The sequence below is a fragment of the Oryx dammah genome, unplaced genomic scaffold, assembly GCF_014754425.2.
Source record: "Oryx dammah isolate SB20612 unplaced genomic scaffold, SCBI_Odam_1.1 HiC_scaffold_18, whole genome shotgun sequence".
Taxonomy (NCBI): domain Eukaryota; kingdom Metazoa; phylum Chordata; class Mammalia; order Artiodactyla; family Bovidae; genus Oryx; species Oryx dammah.
Genome location: NW_024070202.1, coordinates 20,115,358 through 20,128,499, shown reverse-complemented (window position 1 = coordinate 20,128,499; position 13,142 = coordinate 20,115,358). Strand labels below are relative to the sequence as shown.

The window sequence follows — 13,142 nt, the reverse complement described above, 5'->3', positions numbered from 1 at the left end:
GACATTCAGACTATGATTGCTACAGTTTTTAAAAGCCTATGATAATGTTTTCAAATGTGTTAATACTCTGCTACCCACTACCTCCACCTCCTAGTTCCCTACGTCGTTACCTATAGTGTTCCAGCTGTTCACTAAAATAGTTAAAACAGTCATTAATAGTACAAGTTTCCCCCACTATAGGAAAAATTCTAAAAAGCTACATGCAAACCCTAGAATCTTAAATTGAGGCATACAGGGTCAATTATTCCAATAGATCTCAAACTCAGCTGGTTATCACCATTTCCCAGCAAGCTTTGTCAAAATGAGATTCCCACATCCGCAGTTTCGCACATCCAGATCCCCAAAATTCTCATTTATTAGTTCTAGGTACTTGCCGAGAAATCTGTTTTGTTTTTTCAAAGAAATTCTCCTGTGTCATCAGACATTTAGGATTCCCTAATCTGACCCATTCTCCTATCTAACACAGGCATCTCCAATTCACATTTCTGGGAATCAGTGGCCAGACCATGTTGAGGGATAACCCTGACTCCATGTAAAATGATGTTTCATTTATTGGAAACTTCTAATCATAAAATCATATTTTTCTACAAACAATGACTTTAAGAATATTTCATTTCATTTCTGGAAAAGGAAATGGCAACCCACTCCAGTACTCTTGCCTGGAAAATCCCATGGACGGAGGAGCCTGGTAGGCTGCAGTCCATGGGGTCGCTAAGAGTCAGACACGACTGAGCGACTTCACTTTCACTTTTCCCTTTCATGCATTGGAGAAGGAAATGGCAACCCACTCCAGTGTTTTTGCTTGGAGAATCCCAGGGACAGGGGAGCCTGGTGGGCTACCATCTATAGGGTTGCACAGAGTCAGACACAACTGAAGCGACTTAGCAGAAACAACCCTTCTAAATATCTCTGTTTTTGTAGTCTACATCTCAGATATTTAATTGTCTTATGAAAAAATGTAAATGCATCAGGGGAACTCTATTAAATGACACATGACTATTCATCCTTAAAATGTATTTGTAAGTTGAGATATATTTTATCAAAGCTGTCAGTCTTATATGTCACCTGTTTCTCGTACTAAAAAATTCTGAACAACTTTATATCAGTAACACTGTTAATTTGATATCTTCATCTAAGGTAAACCTTAATTAGATACATTGTTTTTTAACATAATTTGGAGTAATTTGCTTACAATAATTATTATTATTTTGAATGCTTCTCTAAAAATTCTGCCGCTAGGAAATTACAGCTCAGATGTTTAGGATGTGACCTGAATTAAAGATCTTAAATTGTTTAACATGAATAATGAATGGCCAGAATAATTTATGAGTTATACATTTCAAATTAAGTGAATAGCCAAGAAATAGAATTTCACATAAAACATTGAATACATTCTTGTAAGAAAGATTCATTAGATGTGTATGAGTCCCATGTGGTAAACAGGGCTATATATGAAATGGCATGGAAATAAACTTAAGGGAGAGAAAAATAAATTAATTAGATCTGTCATATTTCTCAAGGGGAAAGAAACATACGACAGAGCAGTCACGTTGTAATTGAGCCTTAGGAAGGCTAGCTGACTATGGAACGATTTTCTCCATTCTTCACATTTTTTAATATAAATTGATTGGGTTTCCAATATAAGCAGTCTTTGGGAGAACTGAGGAAACGACTTGATGAGGCCTCTCATTCAGGGATATCAAAGCCATTTCCTTCTCCGGTGCATGAAAGTGAAAAGTGAAAGTGAAGTCACTCAGTCACGTCCGACTCTTCAAGACCCCATGGGCTGAAGCCCACCAGGCCCCTCAGTCCATGGGATTTTCCAGGCAAGAGTCTGGAGTGGGTTGCTGTTTCCTTCTCCATAAAGCACATGTAGCTGGAGGCAATGTAATTTCTTCACACAGGCTGGTATTCGGAGATTTCTTTATCAGTGCAGAGAACAAAGGTTAAAAAGCTGCTTCATTCCAGGGGACTCCGGAATCAAGAAACAGACTCGGCACCGGGTCATCATTCAGCTGCCAGCCAATGGAGGCAGGGACTGCACGGATCCACTCTATGAAGAGAAGGCCTGCGAAGCCCCTCAAGTGTGCCAAAGCTACAGGTAATGGGTGAAAGAAAAGCCTTATGAGCAACGCACTGAGCGAAACACTTCAGGTCCTCCTCTTTCCGATGTTAAGAAAAGGAAGCTAACACTGTAGGCAGATTCAGTGGAGCTGAGGATGTTTATGACTGTGGGCACCATCTCTTGCCTTTTTAAAAGAGCTGCTTTGTTGCCAAAATCATCTCCAGGAACACAGATACTTGGGTAAACTTCCAAGTTCTATTTTTAGCTTCAGGAGCTTGAGGAAAATTCTTTTGTTGATATAAACTATAGGAAATGCAGAAAAGTGATTAATAATTATGAAACATGTGCTTTCAAGAATAGCCAAAGCAGTCCTTCCTGAGCTCCAGAGAGCACATGTTCTTCATGAAGGCTGGCATTCTGGCTCAGGAAATGACATCTTCATATCAGTGATATTAATAAGATGTCTATTCTCTTCATTTCTGGTCACCTCAAGGAAATTAAAGCTATTGAGCTATACATATCATCATCCTGATAATTATTAGAGAAAGAGGTTTTTTTTCCATAACTATTTTTAAAACGTACCTAATTAAAGCTTGATGTAGTGAAAATTTGCGGTCCTGACAAAACTTTCAGTGCCAACAAATGAAATATGGCATCAACTGATGGAATGTGTGATCACAAAATAATAATTTAAAATGAAATTGATGGCAAATTTGTCATCTTAATTTATCTGTATTTAATTCTTAGGTGACACACAATATAATTGTATGGTTACATGATGGACATTAACTATTAGCCCAAACTTATTTATTTGAGGGATTTGTTTTTGTGAAGTGTATTATAAATTGCACCTTCTGAATTACCCCTACGATGCTAATCAAAAGAGCATTATACAAAAGGCTCATGGCTTGAATGAAGTTGTACAACTTGATTATAAAATAAATATACCTTTTTAAAATGAAGCACATCACTTCTGATACTATCTGCTACATTTGCTGGCAATCCTAATCATTAAAAAGGCTAAATATGGTACTTTCCTGGTGGTCCAGTGGTTAAGGATCTGCTTCCACTGCACAGGGTCACAAGTTTGATCCCTGGTTGGGAAACTAAGATCTCACATTCTTCATGATGTAGCTTAAAAAAATTTTTTTTAATAATTGGAAATGTTGAAATGCTAAATACTATCAGTAGAGTTCATTCCATAAGGAATTGACAGTGATGGACCCTTGTCTCCACTGCCATAGAAAGTACTTTTATACTTAGTGCTGCTTTTTATAATTCCTTGATGAAGATTTAAATTGAATTTGGATAGGACCGAAGCATTATCAAATTCCTTTCTGTAGTGGTCAAAGTCATGGCTCCTTAGCATTGTATCACTACGATTTCTCTGGCATGTTTGCTTCTTCTTGATGTGGCTTCTGTTCTTTGCATGTAGGTGGAAGACTCACAAATGGCGCAGGTGCCAGCTTGTACCTTGGAGCGTGCAACAGGACAGCCCTGGAGCGCAGGAGGGCTGTGGGCCCGGACGGCAGGCAAGAGGTGGGAGGCCCCATTCCACAGTTGATTTGCTTCACATTTCTCCAGCATCACTAATTCAACCATTAGCTAGCCTGTCGAGTTTGTTATTCTGATGCCACACTAGGCAAGCAGAGCAGAGCACATAAAAATCTGCTACTATCCAACTTCCCTGGTGGCTTAGAGGATAAAGCGTCTGCCTGCAATGCCGGAGACCCAGGTTCGATCCCTGGATAGGGAAGATCCCCTGGAGAAGGAAATGGCAACTCACTCCAGTACTCTTGCCTGGAAAATCCCATGGACGGAGGAGCCTGATAGGCTATAGTCCATGGGGTCACAAAGAGTCGGACACGACTGAGCGACTTCACTTCACTTCACTATCCATTTTACCACACACCAGAACACGGAGACCTGTCTTTTTAAGTTGTGTCCTTTGTTTTTGACATTAGGAGTTCATTTGTCATTGTTGTTGTTTTTTCGACCCCATGGACTGTAGCCCACGAGGTTCCTCTGTCCATGGGATTCTCCAGGCAGGAATACTGGAGTGGGTTGCCATGCCCTTCTCCAGGGGATCTTCCCAACCCAAGGATCGAACATAGCTCCTCTCATTGCACTTCCATTCATGCTTATCTGAAAGATGATCAAAATGTACAGTGCAGCTTGTTTTTGTTGTTGTTCTTGTAATTAGGTTTTGGCTCATGGTATTCCGTAACACTTTGCTCGTCACCTTAATAAGATTCGTACATCTTCGCCCTAATGCATTATGTATGTGCATGCATATAATGTAGTATAATTGGTGAACTTTCCCAGAAATTCTCAGCAATGGCTTTCTTGTCATTGTCATGGCTACCCCCAATTCGGTTCATATTTGGTACTGATTTTTAAACGGCAAATTTATGTACTCAAAACCTGCCATATGTGGGCTGCAATCTGTTGAAACTGCTAGAGAACATGGTATCTTGCAGAAATGAAATATGGAACTATTTCCAGCTTTCCATGATTATTTACTAGATATTATGGATAATACTTTCATTCCAAGTTTTGAAAAGTGTTCTTTATACATGTAGCAAATTTATTCTGTAAAGAGTACATGATTCTTTTCACTCATGCTGCTTATACATTTAATTCCAGATACATATTTAAAATGTATTTTGAATATGTAATTGGACACACAGCCACCTTTCTTTAATTCATAAAAACATATTTGGCACTCTCATTTGTAGTTACATATTTGATTATATTGCAAAAGTGTGAACATACAGAACTGGATTCCAGTTTTTGCTGATTTCATCTGGGACCCCTTTTCTTTACAGAGTAAAGATTGCTTTTTTTTAATTTGAAAAAAAAATAACATCATTTTTGGTAAAAATTTCCTATTTTGAAAGTCATTTTAGAAATCTTCATTTGAAACATTTAGTTTCCAATTAACATTAACTATTTAGTGATTTTCAGGATTTTGTTTTAATGCTTATTTTTCATTCTGTATCCTCTACCATCAGCATTGACTAAAAAATAACTCTCTCTCTTCACAGTTTCAGAGACTTAGGTATTTAAAGTTGAAAGTCTTTCTCCCCATTTTAAACCATTCATGAGAAATTGAGTGATATAAGGATTTCTTGTCATGCCCTACTAATTCCTCCTTGAATCAAGCATACATTTGCATACAGTCTGGACCCTGCATAGAGTTAATAATGAAAACAGGCATGCGTTTAGGAATCAAGAAACCTAAATTTTAGTCCCAGTTCTTTCACTCGCACAATGTGAGTTTTATTCATCCCTTTGCCTTTCTAGGTCTCAGTTTATTTAGATGGGGAAAAAAAGAAAAGACGGCTGGACCAAATGATCTGTTAACAGTTTTTTCGTATCCTGCGATCTATGCACAGATAATATCCTGCCATCAAAGTGTGACATGAATTTAGGAAAAACAGGTGAAAACTATAATTTTGTAGGCACTGAGGGAATTCTAAGATGTGAAAACTGCACAGGGTGAAAACAGCTTTAGTTTTGAACATTTACTTGATTGCACAACCTTGGTTTATTCATTTCCTCTCTCTGAGGCTGAGAAAGTAATGATCCTTACAGTGCTTTGCACATAGTGAAAGTGAAAGTCTCTCAGTCATGTCCGACTCTTTGCGACCCCATGGACTCTACAGTCCATGGAATTCTCCAGGCCAGAATGCTGGAGTGGGTAGCCTTTCCCTTCTTCAGGGGATCTCCCCATCCCAGGGATCCAACCCAGGTCTCCCACATTGCAGGCAGATTCTTTACCATTTGAGCCACAAGGGAAGCCCTTGCACATAGTAAATCTTCATTAAATGCAAATTCCTTCCCCCTTCCTGTTAGATCATGGCCTAATGAATGTGTGCATAGGTCGTTGTAGGCATAAAAGCAACAGTATTAACATGGGCCTTTAGTTTTTTATTGACACAGTCTGTATAAAACATTTCTTTTGGTGATTACCAGTGATCTTTTCATTTCCAAATCTGAAAAACTCTGCTTATTCCTCTTCATAGTTGATTATTCATTATAACAAGTAATGTCTGCATAAATATACTCAAAGAACCCCTTTAAATTCTGTATGAAGTAAGCTTTTTCTTTGTTGCCTTGATAAAGATTTTATTTTTCCTCAGAGCCTATATTCCTACAGAAGTATGAAATGGAGAGAGTTAAGAGTGTAGAAATATCTTGTATTATTGGCAGAAAGGCAAAGAATCCTTTTGTTGATGGTCATGGCTGTTTTCAGCATGCTGCAGAATTGGCCTGTCAGACTCTTGTTTTATTTTCATCTTTGCCCTTATCCAGAGACTTTTTAAAATGACAAATTGTGCTATTTTGAATAATTAAAATAAGAATATATTAGTATCTTACTAAATTGTAAGATGATGTAGTAAAAATTATTATCAGTGAGCAAAGACTATGGAGAAGCTATTCCTCCTTCCTCTCTAATACTTCAGACTTTCTAATTCCAGTCACTCTTGTGACTCTGATTGCATTCAGAAGACTGTGTAGAAAGAGTCATGAGTGTTAAGAAGGGATGAAGATGTTCAGCCCAGGGAACTTAATTGTTTAGGGAAATGAGATCACTGGTAACATCGCCTAATAAGGAGGAGATAAAGACGGAAACCAATCCATTGCAAAAGTAGTCATTTGAACATAAAGAGCTTAAGAAAGATCTAAAGGATGAGCCAGGACTTGACTTGTACCATAATATTAGATTAAACAGAAAGGAGAAAAGAATAGAAAATGAGAGCAAGTCTATTATTTAAGCATCAGAGGTAAGGAAAACACAAAAAATTAAATGTGTTCACAGAAAAGTGGATAGATTACAGCTCTGAAGATGTGAGCTGGAGCCCGGGGTAATTTTGTAGAGGGCCATAAATGTCAGGATCAGTATTTTAGACCTTGTTCGATAAGTGGTGCAAGCAAGGACCTGATGAAAGCAGTGTTTTATCTGTCAGCGTGTACAGAGTAAGTTAGAAAGATAAGACACATGGGTCTGGATGCCAGCCAGGGCATTGTTGTAGCAATGCAACGTTGAAGAGCTCAGACTGGAACCACTGTAGTCAAAATGGGTAAAAATAAATGGATTTTCAACATGTAATAGAAGAAAATAACTTTAGGACATAGTAGCAGACAGTAGCAGCAGAGATGGACCTAAGTAAGTCAAAGAAGATCATATAGTTTTTAGCTCTAATATTTTCAGTGTATAGCATAGGGGATTATTTTTTAAAGAGAGTTAAATACTCTGTGTGAATCTTCTCTTATTACTGAAAATCTTATGAAATCTCAGATCAAATTTAGGTTTGATCTAAACTAATTGTAAACACTGCATTTCAAGACTCAAAAAGAACAGGATTTATCTTGTCCTTCATTCTGATGTGAACAACATTTTGAAGTGCTAATTTAAATTTCTTCAGTTAAATAAAAATGTTGTATAAACCAAAAGAAGATTTAATTTACTAAGTATGACTAGAAAGGAAATAATGTGTGTTTCTCATATACTACACATCACTCAGAACACTTAGAAAGTCACCGTTCATTTTTTCTAAAATGACTTGAGCCTTTCCTATTAGTAGAAAAAATATAACTCTTATTTCTTTTACCAGCTTCTAGCAAGCTGCCCGTGTCGTCCTCATATTAAGTCACCTGTATCTACTGTTAGCCACCTGCTAACAACAACAAAAAACATTCGGCAGTGCAGGAGACTTAAGAGATGAGGGTTTGATCCCTATACAGGGAACATCCCCTGGAGAAGGAAATGGCAACCCACTCCAGTATTCTTGCCTGGAGAATCCCATGGACAGAGGAGCCTGGCAGACTACAGTCCATAGTGTTTGCAAAGAGTTAGACATGACTGAAGGGACTTAGCACAGCATGACCATTATAGACAGATAACTTTGCTCTTCAGTTTTACTCTTAATCCTGTTATTAGCATAATTCCAAGGAAATGGCAACCCACTCCAGTACTCCTGCCTGGAGAATCCCATGGAGGGAAGAGCCTGGTAGGCTACAGTCCATGAGGTTGCAAAGAGTCAGACACGACTGAGCGACTTCACTTCACTTCACTTCACTTCCAGCTGTAGGAACCATCAGCTACGGTGATGCATTGCAAAGGAGCTGGAGAGCAGTTGTGTTCCCAGAGTCTCTTTAATGGGTCACCAACAGTAGCTGCTTATCATCCCAGTGCTGGCACTCCTTGTAAAGCAAAGCAATGAGAATCAGCCTTTCCCACAAATGAGTTAGAATAACACAGATGTAAGAAGATCAGAAGATTCTACTCCAGTCAGGTAAATGAAGTCATGACCAAGTCTACATTCTGTGTATTTCAAACCTATGTGAAAGTACTCTCTATGGAAATGCTTTACATTAGAACACAATAGGGAGTTTGGAGTAATAAGGAACTTCAGCGAGGCTTTGGATATTGAGAATGGTGCTTCCAGAAAATTTCGTCTAGCGGTAGTGGTGGTTGTTTAGTTGTTAAATCACGTCTGACTCTTTCGTGACCCCATGGACTGTAATCCACCAGGCTCCTCTGTCCATGGGATTTCCCAACAAGGATACTGGAGTGGGTTGCCATTTCCTTCTCTAGGGGATCTTCCTGACTCATGGATCAAACCTCCATCTCCCACATTGCAGACAGATTCTTCACTGCTGAGCCACCAGGGAATCCCTTATCTAGTGATATAAGCACTAAAAAGAGAGAGGAGAAAAAGGTATTTTAAAGAAGGAATTAATAGGGTTTTGCAGCTTTAAATCATTCTTAAATCTCACAGGGAAATTTTAGAAGGCTTTTGAAATAGGTATATTTCTTATTTTTTGTCAATAAAAGAAATGCAAATAACAAAATTATATCTACAGTCTATTTAATTTTTAAGTGTTTATGTGTACAGGTTATATTTGCTTTGTGCTATTCAAGTCACTTGGTATAAACTTTTAATAGAACGGTAACCTCTACTGTCTCCTCTCTGCTCACATTTCTACAGTTTAGATGGCATTCAGAGGGCTAAATGATCAGTTGATCAGTGACTATGTCATTGAAACATAGCCCTACGAGTCATCATTACATTCCCATTCAAAATAAAAGAGGTGGCTCACATTAATGACAGTTTGGGACATTTTATTTATTTTTTCCTCGATAACTGTCCTAAGGGGGTAATGTCAATCACTACTAATATATATATTTTAACAGTGTTTATTACCTTATGACATATATATATCAGGAATATGATCCAAAAATATCATAGATTAGATCCTTGGATTTCATAAATTCAAGTTTATTCTTTCTCAGTCTCTGTGTTGATCTTGATGCTACCTCCTGCCAAGTGTATTTTCTGTATTTTAGATGGAACTAAAGTTAATAATCCCCAGGGTCAGCCCTGCCTGATCTCCGATACACTCTGTATCCTTGCATGCCAAGGAATGTCCACTATGATGCTGATCCATCACTAAGATCTGACATCAGCCTTTACGTGGAAGCCAGCCTGATTCAGATGTATTCTCAAGTCCAGACCACAGAAAAGAAAAAAACTTCAATTGTATGCCTCACATGGCCCTGGGAGTCCTTACCCTGTATCACATATTGGTTAAAAAGGTTATAAAAGGAAAGTCTAGGAATAAAAAGGAAGGTTCTAATTTTCCTCCCAACAAAATTAAATCTAAATGAATTTGTAGAAGGTGAGATGTAAGTATTTAACTATAATTCATGCTGTTATTTTTTGTGAGCAAATAGTGGCTTAAACAGTATTGACACCCTTGGTATCTCTCTTTCAGTTAATTTCTAAAAGATTGTACCTTAGAGGCATTGTTGGGGTTAGGCCCAGAAGATCCAGGCCAATTTATCTCAGAAACTCACATTAATCTATTAATTTTCAGAGATTGTTTTATAATAGGAATGAAAATAATGGCGTAGAAAGAGAACTAGATAGAAAAGAGCCAAGGAGTTTGCTATAAAGAAATTTTGTGCAGACATGGTTTTTATACTCTTCTTTGGGCTAATATATAACATTGTGTGTGTGTGTGTGTATGTGTGAGTTGCTCAGTTGTGTCCAACTCTTTACGACTCCATGGACTGTAGCCTGCCAGGCTCCTCTGTCGTCCAGGCTCGAATACTGGAGGAGGTTGCCATTTCCTTCTCCAGGGGATCTTCCTGACCCAGGGATTGAACCTGGATCTCCTGCAATGCAGGCAGAAGCTTTACCGTCTGAGCTGCTAGGAAGCCCATGATATTTAATATTAATTCTATTAATAGTATATATATATATATACTATTAATACTTACTAATTACTATATAATATCTTCATACTCTTCATTGATGTAAGTTGTTATTTAAAACTTCTAGAATTATTTCTGCTTTTAAATTACTTCCTCTAGTTTCCTATGAATATCAGCATTCTAGTTGATTTGGGGATTTTGGTTTGGTTTTAGATCTCTGAGAGCCCTGTCATAAAATAATGAGTAGCATTTGCTGTTTTTCAAATAGCTGATAGAATATGCTTGACACGGGGATGTCTTTGTGATGGTTCCTCAGTGCCCTGTTGGTTGTGATGCAGTCAGTTAACCCTTCCCAGCTCCCAGTCAAGGATCTAACTGACCTTGGTCTATGCTGCTCCACGGGGAGCTGATTATTATTTCCTAGTAAGTCTCTACACAAGGACTTTTGCATGTATTAAGAGCATCAGTGAGACTAGAGATCACTGGTAACTATTTAGGATCAATAAAAAAAAAAAGGTGCATTTCTTTCCATTCGGCCAGAGTTACAGTCACAAATTGTAATTAGGAAGTGTAATTTGGCAGACTTGTCTGTGAAAAATCTCTTTCACACAGAGAAAGACCAAGATCATTAAATCCACATAGTAAACAACCGGAACCCTCTTGCATTATTTATAGGTTTGGTCTTTTTTCTAAGCACAATTAGGTCTCTTGGTAACTAGCTCCCACTCACATTAAGCTTTTTCTCTTTTATTCCTACATGATCCATTTTCACTATTGTCTTTTTTTTTTTTTTTCTTTTGTAATACCATTGGAAAAAAACCTCACTCCTCTAATTGCTCAGTCAGCCCAGAATATTCTATCTGCAGGGCTTTCCAGACGTGGTTGCTGTGGGAAAAGCCATGTTAATATGGCTCAATTTAATAAATAAGGCCTCAGAGCTCCTTGAACTCTTCGTTACATAGAATCTAACAGCTTTCACTCCACTCGGGCATTGATCTTATTCTGTTTCCTGTAATGAACTTCTGTGTACGAATTTTCAGTCTAGTCATTTATTTCACTCTGATTATTCAAACAAAATGACAACTTGGCCTTACATGCTGAAGGGTAATCCACAGACCAATAGAATACCTTCTTTTGGTGAATCTTGACTAGTAAGGGCATTTCATTCCTCTTCAAAAAAATGAAGATGAGCAACTCCATTCTGAATTCTATTAGATTTATTTCAGAGCTGCATCAGTAGCCTTCCATTTACATACTCATAGATGCATAACCCAGATACCCATGTCCTTTTAGCTCAAACCAATGTTATCTATTCCCTTTCATTTCAGAAACGTTTATTATTCTCCTCTTTAAAACATAACTCAAAATTCAACTTACATGGAAACACTCTGGAATTGGCTCTACTTATTCCATTTATTAATCTTTTTATTTAAATGTATGGGATGTTTCAAAGATACACAAAAGGATAGAGACTGATGTAATGAATACTAGCAATGTAGTCATCACTGACATAACTTGAACAGATTGTAACATGTTGTCACTCTTGGTCATCAGCTACTCCTCACACAGGTATAGATATTTGGCTGGAGTATTTCAAAACAACTCCCAGTTAAGATATACATCTAGTTTTTTAAACATAACAAAAGTATTATTATAACACTAAACAAAATTAAGTGTAATTCATACCACATCTAATATTCATACCACATTTAACTGTCCCCCATTGTCTCAAAATTGTCTGTTTTCAATCAGTTTGTTCCAATTTGGGTTCACGAATGTCTCTACATTGCATTCGGTTAGAATATTTCTTCAGTCACCTTTAATATAACAATTTGAGCTCCTTTCTTCAGAGCATTTACTTGTTGAACAAACTGGCTTTCTTACTTACCTTTCCAACATTTCCTCAGTGTTGCTGGGCTGAGCTTGCCTTGCTTAATTTACAAGTAACCCCCAAGGTTGTCATATGGATATCTTCTAGGCTTTCAGCCTCCTAGAAGCTTCCCATCCATGACACTTAAATAACTTCTATGCTTCATATAAATAAGTTAACATTGTAAATCAGATTGATATAATCAGCATAAAGAAGGAATTTTGCTTTAAAATAATTGTTTTTACATATGCTCACCTCAGTAAGAAGCTTTCATGCCCATTTTCATGGTAATTTATCCATAGGGCAACACGGGTTTGGGCCATCTTCCTAACAAGGCCTCAGCCCAAAGGAAAACTTGCGTAATCATTATACACAAGACTCACACCCTGCACCTATAAATACAATTGTCTGTGTATATGTAGCTTTCTCATGTGCTAGGAAACCATGCTTGGGATGACGCATCTTTTCTGCAGTTAAAACCACCCTATTTTCAGTGTCTTAAAGATGATTTCTAAGATTTATAAAGTTGAGAATTCAGATGGCTCCCTTTCCAACCATTTATATTTTCTTCACCCTAATAGCAGGAAGTTCATTTCAGATTACATTCCTGTTTGAATTGTTGTATTTCCTCCAAGTCAGAATAGAAACAAGTTGAGATGTAAGATAAGTTTCAATATATTGTACAAATGGTACTGTTGCTGCTTGTTTGGATAACATTGCATAAGTAATCCATTGAAAACACACTGCCTAAACTCTCAGATAAAGGGAGTGGAGTGCTCAGTGGGTTTCTGAGAACAAATATGGGAATTTTACACATTTTTTTCTTTTGAGCTACTTGAAATACTTTTTGAGATTTTGCGTACTACAGGAATATAGACTCTAGATTTATATAAATGGTATAGATTTGCACAGAAGAAATTAGTTTCTAGAATTGTATTGATAGTAGTTTTACTTTATTTTGGTTTTTCATGTCCCTTAAT

The 13,142-nt window shown here is 37.4% G+C and overlaps 1 protein-coding gene across 1 annotated transcript in view; it reads left to right on the top strand.

Annotated features, from left to right (window-relative positions):
- THSD7A (thrombospondin type 1 domain containing 7A) overlaps positions 1–13,142 on the top strand; it is a 484,105-nt gene that overhangs the window by 402,272 nt on the left and 68,691 nt on the right. Inside the window, exons 10-11 of the mRNA XM_040260579.1 lie at positions 1,969–2,101; positions 3,501–3,604. Coding sequence (XP_040116513.1) covers positions 1,969–2,101; positions 3,501–3,604 — 237 coding nt within the window. The remainder of the gene's footprint in view (positions 1–1,968; positions 2,102–3,500; positions 3,605–13,142) is intronic.